The 17,148-nt window shown below is 48.4% G+C and overlaps 1 protein-coding gene and 1 long non-coding RNA gene across 2 annotated transcripts in view; one reads left to right on the top strand and one right to left on the bottom strand.

Moving 5' to 3' along the window:
- LOC122945949 overlaps positions 1-15,973 on the bottom strand; it is a 30,938-nt gene extending 14,965 nt beyond the window's left edge. The window contains exon 1 of the long non-coding RNA XR_006391189.1: positions 15,837-15,973. This is a non-coding gene — a long non-coding RNA (uncharacterized LOC122945949). The remainder of the gene's footprint in view (positions 1-15,836) is intronic.
- The window catches only part of SRPK3 (SRSF protein kinase 3), a 39,901-nt gene continuing 38,187 nt past the window's right edge, over positions 15,435-17,148 (top strand). The window contains exons 1-2 of the mRNA XM_044305173.1: positions 15,435-15,723; positions 15,908-16,028. Of these exons, the coding sequence (XP_044161108.1) occupies positions 15,708-15,723; positions 15,908-16,028 (137 nt within the window). The 5' untranslated portion in view covers positions 15,435-15,707. The remainder of the gene's footprint in view (positions 15,724-15,907; positions 16,029-17,148) is intronic.

The raw sequence follows: 17,148 nt of genomic DNA, 5'->3' as shown, positions 1-17,148 counted from the left end.
CACACCAGATCACCCACATTCAGGTCCGGACCAGGCACACGTCTCTTATCCACCACACTCTTATATCTCTCACTCATCGTCTTCAGATTACCCCAAATCTTTTGCTAAATAAATGACAAAGACGAGGAAAATCTCTCATCAGGTAAACCAGAAGACCCCTCTCCAGAGAATGTCCCTAACTGCGGATGAAACCCATATGCAGCAAAAAATGGTGACTTATCAGAGGACTCCTGGCGACAGTTATTTAAAGCAAACTCAGCAAGGGACAAAAAAGAACACCAATCCTCCTGATTCTCCGCCACAAAACAGCGCAGATATGTCTCCAGATTCTGATTGACGCGTTCGGTCTGACCATTCGACTGCGGGTGAAAAGCAGAAGAGAACGACAACCGAACCCCCAAGCGAGAACAGAAGGCCTTCCAGAATCTGGAAACAAATTGCATGCCCCTATCAGAGACTATGTCTGAAGGGATACCATGCAATTTAACAATGTGATCAACAAACGCTTGCACCATCATCTTAGCATTGAGTAACCCAGGAAAGGGAATGAAATGCGCCATTTTGCAAAAACGGTCCACTACTACCAGAATCACAGTCTTCCCCAAGGAACGAGGCAGGTCCGTAATGAAGTCCATGGACAGATGCGTCCAAGGACGGGAAGGAATGGGTAACGGGAGGAAAGAACCCGATGGCCGTGAATGATGGACCTTGGCACGGAAGCAGGTCTCGCAGGCTGCCACAAAACCCTCAACTGTCTTACGAAGAGCTGGCCACCAGAATCTCCGAGCAATGAGATCCACTGTGGCTCTGCTCCCCGGGTGCCCAGCAAGGACAGTAACGTGATGCTCCTTAAAAACCTTGTGTCGTAAAGCGAGAGGCACAAACAACCTCCCAGGGGGACAAAGATCAGGAGCCTCTGCCTGGGCTGCCTGAACCTCTGCCTCCAAATCAGGATAAAGAGCAGAGACGACCACCCCTTCAGCTAAAATGGGACCCGGGTCTTCAAAGTTCCCCACTCCCGGAAAACAACGTGACAGGGCATCCGCCTTCATATTTTTAACCCCAGGGCGGAACGTAACAACAAAATTAAACCTAGAAAAGAACAAAGACCATCTGGCCTGTCTCGGATTCAGACGCTTGGCCGATTCCAAGTAGGCCAGATTCTTATGGTCTGTAAACACGGTAATAGGGTGTCTGGCTCCCTCTAACCAATGGCACCATTCCTCTAAAGCTAATTTGATGGCCAACAACTCCCCATCTCTCACATCGTAATTTCTCTCTGCAGACGAGAGTTTCCTTGAGAAAAAGGCACCCTGAGATAAAACCGCACCCACCTCAGAAGCGTCCACCTCAACAATAAAAGGTAGAGAGACATCAGGTTGTACCAAAATGGGAGCAGAAACAAAACTCTCTTTGATACTAGAAAAGGCTTTAAGCGCATCTACCGACCACGAAGAAAAATCTACCCCCTTTTTAGTCATATCAGTGAGTGGCTTAACAACAGAGGAATAATTCAAAATTAACTTTCTGTAATAATTGGCAAAACCCAAAAACCGCATCAGCGCCTTCTGATTCTCAGGAAGCTCCCAATCAAGCACAGCGCTGACCTTCTCAGGGTCCATGCGAAAACCAGAAGCGGAGAGAAGAAAACCAAGAAATTGAATCTCTGGAACCGTAAACACACATTTTTCCAGTTTAGCGTACAATTTATTATCCCGCAGAATCAGCAAGACCTGACGTAGGTGGTCTCAATGAGTCTTGAAATCAGGAGAAAAAATCTAAATGTCATCCAGATACACCAGTACAAATTTCCCCATTAAATGATGAAAAATGCTGTTCACAAAATGTTGGAAGACGCATTCATCAAACCAAAGGGCATAACCAAATTCTCGAAATAACTCTCAGGGGTATTGAAGGCCGTCTTCCATTCGTCTCCTTCTCTGGCCCTGACCAGGTTGTATGCCCCTCTTAAATCCAACTTAGAAAAAACCTTAGCCCCAATAATCTGGTTAAACAGGTCCGGGATCAGAGGAAGCGGATATGGGTCGCGAATTGTGATACGGTTCAGCTCCCTGAAATCCAGACAAGGTCTTAAAGAACCATCTTTTTTCTTAAAAAAAAAAAAAACAGCAGCAACAGGTGACTTCGAGGGTCGGATGTGTCCCTTTCTCAGGCTCTCAGAGATATAAGTACGCATAGTGACTCTTTCAGGTTGGGAGAGATTGCCAATCAATGGTGGGGTTATGTTTAGTGAGCCAGGGTAGCCCCAACACTAGAGGAGTAGGTAATCCGCTTAAGACGAAACATGAAATATCCTCAACATGAGCGTCACCCAAAGTCAAACGGATATTGTGAACTATGCCCTTTAACGATCTTTGAGAAAGTGGAGCGGAATCGATAGCAAAAACAGGTATGTCCTTTTCCAAAGTGCACACCTGGAAACCATGCGTTATTGCAAATTGATTATCAATGAGATTGACAGCTGCTCCACTATCTACAAAAATCTCACAATGTTCTTGCTCTCTAGCGCCACCCTGGCAGGTAGGAGAAAACGGGAACTACAAGTAAATGGCAAACCTTCAATTTCTGCATCAACCTTGCCAATAGTAGCAAATGGAAAGTTTTTGGAGGTTTTTTTTTTCTTTTTGTTTTTCTTTTATTACCCTCAGAAAACTCCATTAATCTCCTAGAGGGGCAAATATTAGCCAAATGATTTATACCCCCACAACAGAAACAAACTCTCCTCTGAGAGCTGAATCCTCTACTATCAGAGGCAAGCAAAGCCAGCTGCATGGCCTCCTCCTCAGAGGGGATTGAGAGAGACTGAGACCCCTTCACACTGAATGAGACAGTCCCACTGTCCTTGGACTGAGTATGACAGGAAGGAGTGATCTCTCCTCTCTCTCTCTCTAAGACGCCTGTCAATACGAACAGCTAGAGACATGGCAGACTCTAAGGACGCTGGTCTCTCATGAAAAGCAAATGCATCTTTCAATCTTTCCGAAAGACCATGGCAAAATTGACTTTGGAGTGCAGCATCATTCCAACCAGTTTCAGCTGCCCATCTCCGAAATTCAGAACAATATATCTCTGCGGACTGTTTACCCTGGCACAAAAGACGCAGTTTAGATTCAGCCAGAGCAATACGATCCGGATCATAATATACCTGCCCCAGGGCTACAAAAAATTCATCCACCGATCGGAGGGGCCATGCCCAGACCGACAGCGAAAAGGCCCAAGACTGAGCGTTATCCCTGAGCAGCGAGATGATGATCCTCACCCTCTGCTCCTCATCACCAGAGGAATGGGGAAGTAGGCGAAAATGGAGTTTGCAAGCCTCTCTAAAGCGAACAAAATTCTCACTACCCCCGGACAACGTATCCGGAAGCGAGATCTTAGGCTCGGAACATACTCCATGAATGCCAGCAGAACCGGGCACCTGAAACTGAGACACAGTTTTACGGAGATCTGCTACCTCCAGCGAAAGACCTTGCATGCGGTCAATCAAGGCTGAAACCGGATCCATGCTTAAGACGGTTATGGCGGTTTATAATGTCACGGATGGTGTTGCAGAAAGCTGGAACTTATAAATAAACATCCGACTGGCTTGATCCCAAACTAAGGAGCATATGGGTGAGCCCTATAAAACCCCTAGAGCTCTACCTGACTGCTATGCCCATGCAAAGGTCTTTATGGTAGACGATTGCATGCCCACATACCTAATACTATGTGACACCTGAAAACCCTATAATAGTGAGGGGACACGACCACCGGCTCCCTGCATTTAATACGGACGGAGTCAGGGTCACCTAGAATCAAGCCAGCAAGGAAACAGAAATAAAGGAAACAGACTTATCTGAGGAATCAGCAGAAGCAGCATCCAGCAGTGAACAACTCATCCAGGAAGAAGTATAAACCGCAAAGTGAGGCAGTATGGGAGGGAATATAAAGGGAGACAATTAGTGTAAATAGGTGACAGCTGGGAGAAGGAAAGGAGATGACAAAGTGAAACCAAAACAAAGAACGTCATGCAAGAGGTAGAGAAGAACGTCTAACAGACCTTCTCACAGAACTGGCGGTGACACCCATTCACTTCAATGGGGCCGCAAAAGATGCGGACAGCACTACGTGTGCTGAACGCATCCGTTGCTCCGTTCCGTGGCCCCGCAAAAAAATATAACATGTCCTATTCTTGTCCGTTTTGCGGACAAGAATCAGCATTTCTACAATGGGCCGCCCATTCCGTTCCGCAGATTGTGCAAGGCACACTACCGGCTTCCGTTTTTTGCCGATCCGCAATTTGCAGACCGCATAGAACGTAACGGTCGTATGCATGAGGCCATAGAAAGAGATTTTCATGTACTATATGATGTCTGCCTTTAATAAATCTGAATTGCATTACTGCTATACTTGCTATATACCAAAAAAAAAACACCGTGAGCGGTGAGAATATAGGCGTAATATAGGTGTATTTCAAAATTGTAAATTACGCCTAAATGCTTTTTGCGTCAATTTTGGATTAGAACTGTGTTGGACCCATCTACCAGCAACAAGGTGGCTTCCAACAGATGGGACCTACGGTATCAGACACAATTTAGGGCAATGTAAAATCCAGCTATATTATACTACGATTAGAAGCCCTGGGCAGATGGATAAACTGCTAATAATTCCAAACCAGCTTACAAAAGGAGGCTACTTTCCTGGACACGAGTCCTCAGCACGGCAAGAGGTGACCAGCAAGGAGAAGACAGTGATCAGCAGCCGCATATTGCTCCTGCAAAGTTCTTTTCTGGGCGAAAACTGGCTTAGTGGCACAAAGCCCAGCTGAGAACATATACCAAACCATGCCATGCCTGCAGGCTATAAATCAGGACTCCGCGTGCTGAATCCATGACGTTTTTTAGTACTAGAGGCTTGCAGAAATAAAAAAAGCAATGAGGTTCCCGGGGCTCATTCTTTACACGTAGCTCCTCACTAACTCCTCTTGGCTATGCAGACTCCAGCTTTGGCAACGTTGGCAAGGATCGTGAGATGTGCCAAGCCACAAGAAGGCTTATGAGGAGGGGTGGACTAGCCAAAGCCGCTATCGGGAAACTTCCCAGTTGGCTGATGCTCAAGGAACCACCTGATTCCTCCTCACAGTCGCCTGCCAGGTAAGTAATGAGCTGACACCAGGGGTGGATTGGCCATGGACCCTACAGGGAAATGTTTTTGTGGACTGATGAATTAATTAATGCCAGGAGCGTCAGGTACTTATGCACCTGGCTGGCGGCTGCATATGCCCTCCTGAATTCAAGTACAGGGTGGGCCATTTATATGGATACACCTTAATAAAATGGGAATGGTTGGTGATATTAACTTCCTGTTTGTGGCACATTAGTAAATGGGGAAACTTTTCAAGATGGGTGGTGACCATGGTGGCCATTTTGAATTTGGCCACCATGGTCAAATTCTGAATTTCAGATGTGCAGCACCTGAAACTACGGATACTGGAAGCCTGTGCTAGCATTTCTCCTGCGGTGTTGCTATCAGTGTGTGAAGACTGAGAGAAGAGGGTTGCATTGACAATCCAACACAATGGGCAGCACATTGAACACATTTTATAAGTGGTCAGAAACTTGTAAATAACTCATGAAAGAATAAAGTTATGTTAAAACCAAGACCACCATTGTTTTTTTTTTGAAATTCCCAATAAGTTTGATGTGTCACATGACCCTCTTCCTATTGAAAAAACAAAAGTTGGATTCAAAATGGTCATGGTCACCACCCATCTTGAAAAGTTTCCCCCCTCACATATACTAATGTGCCACAAACAGGAAGATAATATCACCAACCATTCCCATTTTATTACGGTGTGTCCATATAAATGGCCCACCCTGTATATCATCGTCCATAAGACCATGATACAGTTGAATACTGCAGTGCGGACGGCAGTATTTTGTGCTGCCCACCTACAACATGGGGCCATCTGTATGTGCATCCTCAGGATACAGTAGTGAAGAAGGGAACCATCAGCTCCCTGCTCCACCATTCCACTGCTGCCAGTGGTTCAGCGAAGGTGGGCGCGATACGGTGACATCATTGGGCCTGCCACGCCGAGCCACAGACGACATAGACCGGAGACAAGAGCGGTCCTGCTCTGCACCGCTCATTGTGGGAACGTGGCATAGGTTTGTTTCAAAGTAAGGGGGCATCACTGTGTAGGGGGCACTTATTGAGGCCCCATACTGTGTGGAGGGCACTTATGGGTTCCTCATACTGTGTGAGGGCAATCATACTATGTGAAGGGGGCACTTTTGGTGGAGTCATATGGTATAGGGGGAACTTATGGGGGCCTCATATTGTGTAGGGGGCATCATACTGTGTGGTGGGCCCTTTTTTAGGGTATATTGTATAGGGGACACTTACGTGGGGCCCTTATGGGTGCATCATACTGTGTGTAGGGCACAATTGGGGGTATAGCGGGCACTTATGGGGGCCTCATAATGTGTGGGGGTACTGTCTATGGGTGCATCATACTGTGTCAGAGGCACAAATGGGGCATTCTTACAGTGCTGGCACACTAGAGGGATAACTGTGTGGGCCACTATTATTGTGTGGGGGCACAAAACGAATTGGCACGTATAGGTAGGCATTAGGCAGAGTAAAAGGCGTGGCTTGGTGTAAAACAAAAATATATATATTGCCATGGTGTGCTACATGCGCCGCTGATTTTTGTTCCCACCTTGGGCTTTTCAAGAGTTGGGAGGTCTGAATATTACCAGCAGGGACTCCCTTTATGTAAACATAAAATTCAGCTGAAAACTATTGCTTGCCTGCACCTGCCACCAGAGGGAGCTCAGTACACACCTACTTACAGGTAGGTAAGACTGTGGCGCACCGCATACTATTGATGAAACCCCTGCTGCTGGAGTGAGACCTTACTGTCCTGCCACGTCCTCTGCACCGGCATTGTGTCTTCGCCATTTATACCCGCAACTCGCCTGTGTCACTTTATGTACATGCTCTCACATATATTTTAGGAACATCCACACAGGACGGGTCCACTGCTACATTGCAAAGGGAACTACCCCCCCCCCCCCCCATTTTACAGGCTAGTGTAGCGCTAAAGCCCGCACATCACTGCTGGTGACATCATCGAGCTCACTGCTAGGCGGAAACCTTACCCTCGGAGAGCCCCGTATGTCACCAGATCTTCAGAAAAAGCTTGCTCAGGGCGAAAGAAAGCATCAGAGCATGAAATGCTCATCTCAGAGGGACTGCCTGGGTGAAAATGGGGATATGCCCGGGTTCAGCTCTGAACCCCGATAACCCCTTTAACAGTAGCTCCCCTATTACATCTCTTCAGACTAGTACAACTTGCAGACCTCCCAACTTTCTAAATGAACAAAAGAGGGACACATCGTGTGGTGGGCAAAGCGAGCAGCCGCAATTTTTTTCTGCACTAGGCCACACCTCTAACTCCGCCCAAAACATAACTATGCACCTAATCCCAACCAGTCCTCTTAGGGCCCCCACATAGTAATTGTTCCCCCTTCATGCCACAGAACAGTATTTATGCCCACATTGTGCCCTCTCACAGAATTATGCCCAGCTGTGCCCCCAGTAATATGTCCAGTTATGTGCCCTCAGTAATATGCCCAGATGCGCCTCCAGTAATATGCCCAGCTGTGCCCCCAGTAATATGTCCAGTTATGAGCCCTCAGTAATATGTCCATATGTGCCTCCAGTAATATACCGTTATATGCTCCCAGTAATATGCCCAGCTGTGCCCCCAGTTATGTGCCCTCAGTAATATGCCCAAATGTGCCTCCAGTAATATACCCTGTTATATGCCCAGCTGTGCCCCCAGTAATATGTCCAGTTATGTGCCCTCAGTAATATGCCCAGATGTGCCTCCAGTAATATACCGTTATATGCTCCCAGTAATATGCCCAGCTGTGCCCCCAGTAATATGTCCAGTTATGTGCCCTCAGTAATATGCCCAAATGTGCCTCCAGTAATATACCCTGTTATATGCCTCCAGTAATATGCCCAGCTGTGCCCCCAGTAATATGTCCAGTTATGAGCCCTCAGTAATATGCCCAAATGTGCCTCCAGTAATATACCCTGTTATATGCCCCCAGTAATATGCCAATATGTGCCTCCAGTAATATACCGTTATATGCTCCCAGTAATATGCCCAGCTGTGCCCCCAGTAATATGCCCAGCTGTGCCCCCAGTAATATGTCCAGTTATGTGCCCTCAGTAATATGCCCAGAAGTGCCTCCAGTAATATACCCTGTTATATGCCCCCAGTAATATGCCCAGCTGTGCCCCCAGTAATATGTCCAGTTATGGGCCCTCAGTAATATGCCCATATGTGCCTCCAGTAATATACCGTTATATGCCCCCAGTAATATGCCCAGCTGTGCCCCCAGTAATATGCCCAGATGTGCCCCCAGTAATATGCCCAGATGTGCCCCCAGTAATATGCCCAGATGTGCCCCCAGTAATATGCCCAGATGTGCCCCCAGTAATATGCCCAGATGTGCCCCCAGTAATATGCCCAGCTGTGCCCCCAGTAATATGTCCAGTTATGTGGCACTCACAGAAAGTAAAAAAAATAAACACCATCTACTTACCTCATTCCTAGTGGCAGCAGGACATCGGCTGCTCTGGTCTGTGGAGGAGGCGGAGCCGAGGCTGACTGCCTGCTGGCCCCGCCCCTGCACAGGGGGGGGGGGGTGATGAAGCAGGGATCCAATGCTGGCTCTCTGCTTTATCCTAATACACAGGAAGCTGTCTCTGCTTCCTATGGAAACAGAGACAGCTGCCAGAAAGCGGGACATACCTCCAGGGCCGGCCTTAGGTGTTCAGGCGCCCTGTGCGAGCTAACCTTGTGGCGCCCCCCCTCTCAAAAAAAAGATATATTATAATATATATATTGTGGGGCACAGTGTAGGCTATATGTGTATAACAAACATATTTCACATGAACACTTACAATTACTTGGCTTGGCCCTTGGGGATCTCGGACGCCACTTCCACACTTTGGCCGGGGGCTCGGTGGAGCTGATGAGGTGTTTTATCCTAATGAGAAAGATTTCATAATACGTATATGGAGAAGGGGCAGAGGGATAGCAGAGCAGGGAGAGGCTGGTGCTGCTACTAGGGGGTCATACCATGGGGGAGTAATAAAGCCCACCATAATGCCCCCCCCAGTAGTAATAATTCTCCTTATAATGTGACAGTGCAAAAAATACCCCCTTGTAATGCCCCCATTTGAGCTAATGTCCTCATAGTGCCCCCATAATGTGCCAGTATAAAATACCCCTATATAGTGCCCCTAGTAAATGACCCCGTAGTGCTCCACACCCTCCTTCCTCCTAGTGCCCCCCATAATGTACCAGTATAAAATGCTCCAGTAGATGCCCTCATTGTCCCCCATAATTTGCAAGTATAAAATACCCCTTCTTAGTGCCCCCCGTAGATGACCCCATAGTACTCCTCTCCCCCCTTCCCCATAGTACCCACCATGTGTCCCAGTATAAAATTGTACTGTACAGAGAGCCCATATAAAATACCCCTTTTTTGTGGCCTCAGTAGATGCCCCTATAGTGCCCCCAATCATGTGCCAGTATTAACAACCCCCCCCGTGCCAGTAATAATAGCCCCCTATGCCAGTAATAGCAGCCCCCCTGTGCCAGTAATAGCAGCCCCCAGTAATAACAGCCCCCCTGTGCCAGTAATAACAGCCCCCAGTAATAACAGCCCCTCTGTGCCAGTAATAACAGCCCCCAGTAATAACAGACCCTCTGTGCCAGTAATAACAGCCCCCAGTAATAAGAGCCCCTCTGTGCCAGTAATAACAGCCCCCAGTAATAAGAGCCCCTGTGTGCCAGTAATAACAGCCCCCAGTAATAAGAGCCCCTCTGTGCCAGTAATAACAGCCCCCAGTAATAAGAGCCCCTCTGTGCCAGTAATAACAGCCCCCAGTAATAACAGCCCCTCTGTGTCAGTAATAACAGCCCCCCCTTTGCCAGTAATAATAGCTCCCCTTTGCCAGTAATAACAGCCCCCCCTTTGCCAGTAATAAAACAGCCCCCCCTTTGCCAGTAATAACAGCCCCCACCAGTAATAACAGCCCCCGCCAGTAATAACAGCCCCCCCTTTGCCAGTAATAACAAATAGCTCCCCTTTGCCAGTAATAACAGCCCCCGCCAGTAATAAGAGCCCCCCCTTTGCCAGTAATAACAGCCCCCCCCTTTGCCAGTAATAACAGCCCCCAGTAATAAGAGCCCCCCCTTTGCCAGTAATAACAGCCCCCCCCTTTGCCAGTAATAACAGCCCCCGCCAGTAATAACAGCCCCCCCTTTGCCAGTAATAACACACAGCCCCCCCTTTGCCAGTAATAACAGCCCCCCCTTTGCCAGTAATAACACACAGCCCCCCCTTTGCCAGTAATAACAGCCCCCGCCAGTAAAAGTATTGTACATAATAAAAAAATAAAAAAAAACACATACTTACTTCCATGTCAGTGATGCGATGCAGGCCTCTTCTGGCCTGTGTCCCACGCTTTATGGCTCAGGCGGCGCGATGACGTCATCGCGCCACCTGCGCCGGCCTCTGATAGGCTGCAGGCACTAGGCCGGCAGCCTATCAGAGGAAGGGAAAGGGACACGCCTCTCCCTTCCCTACCGCAGCACAGGCAGGCATCTGTATCGCTGTCCTGAGGACGGCGATACAGATGACTGGAGATGAGTGCTTCCACAATGGAAGCGCTCATCTCCCTGTGCCCAGCCGCCGCCGCCAGCTCGCTCGCCTGCCGCATATTACACTGCGAGCTGTCAGCCGCCCGGCGCCCCTGTTGCTATGGCGCCCTGTGCGGCCGCACAGCCCGCACACCCCAAAGGCCGGCCCTGCATACCTCCCCTGTAGCGGGACAGCCACTGTAATCCAGGACTGTCCCGCCGGATCTAGGACGGTTGGGAGGTATGAACTTGTTCCACATAAAAAAACAAGCTCCAATACAACTATGTGAATGGAAAAATAAAAAAGTTATGACAATATCAGGGAGGTTTGTCTGCAGTGCCATGATTCACCACTTGGAGGCAGCAGATTCCAGCTATTACAGATGGAAGACATCTTCATTAGGGTTCATTCTAGTCGGCCCAAACCTTACCCCAGACAGGCCGTGCCCACCCTCGCAGGGGCTACATTGTGCCATCTCGTGGATTCAAAATGAAAAGAATAGTCATGATCAGGACTAGTGGTGTAAGCGGAGTGCCGAAGGGTCCGTCCTGGGACCGTTACTGTTTCTAAATGACTCAAAGCATCCTAGATACAGTTCTGAACGTCCAGTCCCCACAGGGTGACCCAGATGAATTGGCCACATGGGTCGCCAAATGGCAGATGGCGTTTTACCTTGACAAAGGTGACGTTATATACAGTATTTTTGGGCAAACGCAAATGCCCTGAATGGATCAGAACTGGGAGAATCTTCGATGGAAAAGGATTTGTGTGTACACTCAATGCCAGTCTGCGGCTTCAAAAGGCAACTAGTAGTGATGAGCGGCAGGGGCAAGATTAGAATTTCCGATATTTCGCGAATATTTTATAGAATATTTGTCATATATTTGCGAATTCCAGATTATATTCTTGACTGCGAAAATCGTCAATGTATTATTTGCGTAATGCGCGCGAAATACCGGCGTGGGGCAGGCAACTTTTCTTTTGGTTGCTGGGGATGTTGCTAAGCGGTGACAAAGCCTTCTCATTGGCCCACAAGCTAGAAGAAGGGAGGGATGATCACCTGATGTGTACTAGTACATAGCGCTATATTCTAATTATTCGCAAATTCTCAAAGTGACGATATTCGCGATAAAAATGTGCTTTTCGAATATTCGCGCTCAACACTAGGAGCCCAGGAAACCAGATATACCAATGCTGAAGGGGGCAAATTGATATAAGGTGCCTAACGTTCTAAAGGGATTAGGCCTCATGCACACGACCGTATTTTGCGTCCCGCGTCCGATCTGCATTTTTTTTTGCGGATATTTATTTAAAAGGGGTTGTCCTAGGCTACGTACACACTTGTGTTGGACCGCACACGTACACATTGACTGGAACGTGTGGATTTCCACGAACCGTGGGTCAGTGGTGACACCGTGGGAGCACGCCCTATCTATGAGGCCTCATGCACACGAACGTATTTTCTTTCCGCGTCCGTACCAGTTGTTTTTTTTTGCAGACTGTATACGGAACCATTCATTTCAATAAGTCCCCCCCAAAAAACGGAAGTTACTCCGAGTGCATTCCGTTTCCGCAAAAGAAAAGAACATGTCCTATTATGGTCCGCATTACGGACTAGGGTAGGACTGTTCTATTAGGGGCCGGCTGTTCCGTTCCTTAAAATACGGAATGCACACGGACGTCATCCGTAGTTTTTGCGGACCGCAAAATACATACGGACGTGTGCATGAAAACCACGGACACAACGCGTTGTCAGTGTTCGGCCCCTGGTTTTCACGGACCATTGCCATGAGATGATCTGGAAATTAGGGCTCATGCACACGGCCACATTTATTTTGCGGTCCGCCAAACACGGATCCGCAAAAAATACGGATGACGTCCGTGTAACATCCGGAACATTGTAACAATGCCTATCCCGCAAAAAAGGAAAAGAATTGAACATGTTCTATCTTTTTTGCGGACAAGCCACGCGGACATACGGAAACGGAATGCAGTCATTTCCGTTTTTTTGTGGACCCATTGAAGTGAATGGTTCTGCCTACGGGACACGGAAAGGAAATATGTTCGTGTGCATGAGCCCTTCGTGTTCAGCTGAGCAGTGTTCGTGAAACACGGATGACACACGGACCAAACACGGATCCTTCATGGACATCTTCATGGATGTCGTCACGGATGTGTGAATGATGTTCACATGATGGATTTTGAAAACATGCTAAAATTTGTTTTGCGGAATCCACGATTATTTTTTTTTGCACGTTTTTAATGCAGCTTTTTTTATGCATTTTTTTTTAACCAATGTTCACTTCGCGGATCTGCACCAAAAACATGTCATAAACGCATGGACTTACACAAAGCTGTTTTTTGATACTTCCCATTCATTTCAATAGGAGATTCGGCGCGGATTTAAAAAAAAAGCAAGTGCTGCTTCCCACTGAAATGAATGGGAGGCTGTTTTCCGCCGTTTTTTGGGGCTGATTTTGAGGCAGAAACGCTCCAAAATCAGCACCAAAAAACTCAGTGTGAACTGGCCCTAAAGCTGAGAGTAGTGAATGAAGGTAAATTCTGCTCATCTCTCGCCCCTCCACTACCAGGATACAGTATAATACCCGCAGCGCCAGCACTAATAAATACCGCTATTATAAGGCTGGGAAGGGAGCCAGGAGTTTTTGGATACTGGATTTGAGAATCCGATATTGTGACAATGTAGAATCGGGGACAGTGATGTCACACGCCAACTGGCAATGACAACTTACAGAGATTCTTCAGGGTAAGGATCGTATTAATGTGCCACCAGAAAACGGTATTTCATCGCGTCCTGAGATTTTGGGGAGTGTATAACATTTCCATAATTAAAGGGCATCTGTCAGCAGTTTTGTACCTATGGCACTGGCTGACCTGTTACATGTGCACTCGGCAGCTGAAGACGTCTGTGTTGGTCCCATGTTCATATGTGTCTGCATTGCTGAGAAAAATTAAGTTTTAATATATGCAAATGAGCCTCTAGGAGCAACGGGGGCGTTACCATTACACCTAGAGGCTCTGCTCTCTCTGCAACTGCCGCGTCCTCTGCACTTTAATTGACAGGGCCGGGCAATGAAAATGTCATCACTCCAGATCCTGTCAAAGTGCAGAGGGCGCAGCAGTTGCAGAGAGAGCGGAGTCTCTAGGTGTAATGGTAACGCCCCCGTTGCTCCTAGAGGCTCATTTGCATAAATTAAAACATCATTTTTCTCAGTAATGTGGGCACATATGAACATGGGACCAACACAGATGTCTTCAGCTGCCAAGTGCACATGTAACAGGTCAGCCAGTGTCATAGGTGCAAAACTGCTGACAGATGCCCTTTAAATGAAGAATCAAATCCTACCAAATGCTCAAATAGAGACCCAGGGTAATGTCCGTTCTCTCACTAATCCTCAGCAATTAGGGGTCTCGTAGGTGACCGCATTTCATGGTGAACTGAAACAGCGCCACCCTTAGGCGGTGTCTGGTATTGCAGCTCAGTCCTTGTTACCAACTACAACTAGCTGAGAAGGAATGACTTGCATGGGACTGACCGGAAGAATACCGCAAGAGGACATGTTCCTCCGCAATATGATAGATTCGGATACCTGTCGGACACATGTAAGACCTCCTCGCCCTTTGGTTTGCATTTTGTCATCTGTTCCCCCGGTGGAACACAACTGGGCATTGAGGTCAGAAGACGTGTCGTCAGTATGGCCACCAAGAGGATGACCCATTCATGAACCCATCACCTGAAGTGCTGAAGATCCCAATCTGGGTCACTTACTGTAGATACTTCCAGAAAGTGGACCACCAAAGCCATACGCTGCCATCACCGACACTGAACACCACGAGGTCAAAGCACAGAATTCCCAGCCAGTATAAAGTGGTATATATGGCGGTATATATGGTTGGCGGTGTTATGGGGACATCTGGTACAGAGAAGTTAACAGGGAGGCTTGTGGGGGGCGGTATTATGGTGATATCTGTAGCTGACAGTCCTACAGGGGGATCTATAGAGGTCTGCAGACGATGGCAGTATGTGTTTCTGGCTAGCAGTGGTATAGCGGTACCATGGTGGGCAGTGGTATAGCGGTATCATGGTGGGCAGTGGTATAGCGGTACCATGATGTGCCGTGGTATCGTATAGGCCTACCATGGTTGGCAGTGGAATAGTGGTATTATGGTGGGTATTGGTATAGCTGTACCATGGTGGGCAGTGTTATAGTGGTACCATGGTGGGTAGTATAGCAATAACACGGTGGGCAGTGGAATAGTTGTACTATGGCGGGCAGTGGTATAGCAGTACCACGGTGGGCAGTGGTAAAGTTGTACCATGGTGGGTAGTGGTACAGAGAGCGGCATTGCAAGGATGAACTTTGGCCACCGGTGCCAGAGGGGGGCGTCAACAGACCACTACGCCCAAGCCAGCTAAATTGTTATGGGGGGCTGGCATTGTTATGGGGGGTGGCATTGTTATGGGGGGGCTGGCATTGTTATGGGTTGCTGACATTGTTATGAGGGTGACATTGTTATGGGGGGGGGCATTGTTATGGGGGGTGACATTGTTATGGGGGGCTGGCATTGTTATTGGAGGGCATTGTTATGGAGGACGCTACAGATTTCAGTGACCCATGAATATCATGTGTGAAAAGTCCAGCGCCCCAGATAAGCTGCTCCCAGAGAACACGGCTCTCTCCTCGGTCCGCTCGGGGCGGGGCCTCCTCTCGGCTGTCATGTCTCCTCCCTCCCACCCGGTGACGCTGTGGTGACATCGCTGCTCCTCCGCGGCCGCCCGTCTGTCTGTCCGCTGACATCTCGTGCAGCAGGGTCCCCTCGGTGTCGTCTCCTCCGGGTGCAGCTGTGTCCCGGCCGTCTCCCACCCTGCTGCCAGCTGTCTGCCCCCCTCCCCCCCTGCCTGTCCTCGCTCATTATGTCCCCTCTCCTGCCCACTGCCTCTCCACCTCGGACATGAGCTCCAAGAAAGGTGAGCACCCCAAGACGTGGCCGGAGGGGGAGGGGGGCTTCCATCCACATAGGGTGGGCTGCTAATCTCCAGCCAGGCCGTTATGACATTACATCCCCTCTGTTAACCCCTACCTGTCTGTATAATATGCATTTGGTGGTGTCCCTGTAATGGTGCCCGCTCATTCACCGCTGCCCTCTCCCAGTTTCAGGTAACAGTTCAGGAAAGAAGAGCAAGAAGAAGCAAAGAAAGCACAAGAAGGCCCCGGAGCGAGAGACGGCGGGGGCCCCGGAGGCGCGAAGCCCCAGCCTCGATAGCCAGAACGGGTAGGTGCCCCCCTGGTGCCTGTCACTGGGCACATTGTTATCTCTGATGGTATGCGAGCTGATACCGCGTCTAAGAGCGGCGCTGACCTCATCACGTGTGAATTCACGTGTATATACATGTATGTGGAGCGAGCCTACGTGTATATGTAATGTGCATGTATGTGTGCTCGTCTGTGTGTAGTGTACATGTATGTGTGCTCGTCTGTGTGTAATGTACATGTATGTGTGCTCGTAGATGTGTATGTGTGCTCGTAGATGTGTATGTGTGCTCGTAGATGTGTATGTGTGCTCGTAGATGTGTATGTGTGCTCGTAGATGTGTATGTGTGCTCGTAGATGTGTATGTGTGCTCGTAGATGTGTATGTGTGCTCGTAGATGTGTATGTGTGCTCGTATGTGTGTAATGTGCATGTATGTGTGCTCATAGATGTGTAATGTACATGTATGTGTGTAATGTACATGTATGTGTGCTGTTATGTAACATACGTGTACTTGTGCTCGTATATGTAACATACGTGTGTGTGCTTGTATATGTTGTGACACAGTCAGGGGTTGTGTCTGGCAAGGCAGGTACTTTCCTCCCAGCATGTGCGGCTGGGCTGGTTTCCAGCCAGGTGAGGTCAAATACCGGACCGGAGTATAAGTGCCGATCTGGGTTTTGGCAGCACCTGGCTGTCCTTAAATAGGCAGCTGGGCTCAGCAGAGATGTTTCTGTTTTGGGGATCTGAGGCTTTCTGCAGTGCTGAAGGGCTGAGAGCCGCACGCCGGGGAAACAGGCCCCCTAAAGCCTGCTGTGGACTACTGGAGGCAGAACTGCCAGCAAGGTGACTTGTGTTATATGAACTTTCCATCGTGTGTGAACTAACACCAAGACTGCAAAGTTACCTGCTGTTTGGTGCAATTGCCTCAAGTGTGAATAAACACTGACGTTTTAAGTTAAGAACTTGTATTTTGCCTCTGTACTGCGCCCGCTCACCCTACCAGAGCGAAACCCCACAATTGGTGGAGGATGCGGGCACGAGCAGTGAGGCTAGCGTGAACGCCGATATTTTTTGTTTCTGCATTTTTCAGGCACGGTTGTATGTCGTACATTAAACTAGCCGTTTTACAACCAGTGCCCC

Source organism: Bufo gargarizans, chromosome 9, assembly GCF_014858855.1.
Source record: "Bufo gargarizans isolate SCDJY-AF-19 chromosome 9, ASM1485885v1, whole genome shotgun sequence".
NCBI lineage: Eukaryota > Metazoa > Chordata > Amphibia > Anura > Bufonidae > Bufo > Bufo gargarizans.
This window is presented reverse-complemented; position numbering and strand designations above follow the sequence as displayed.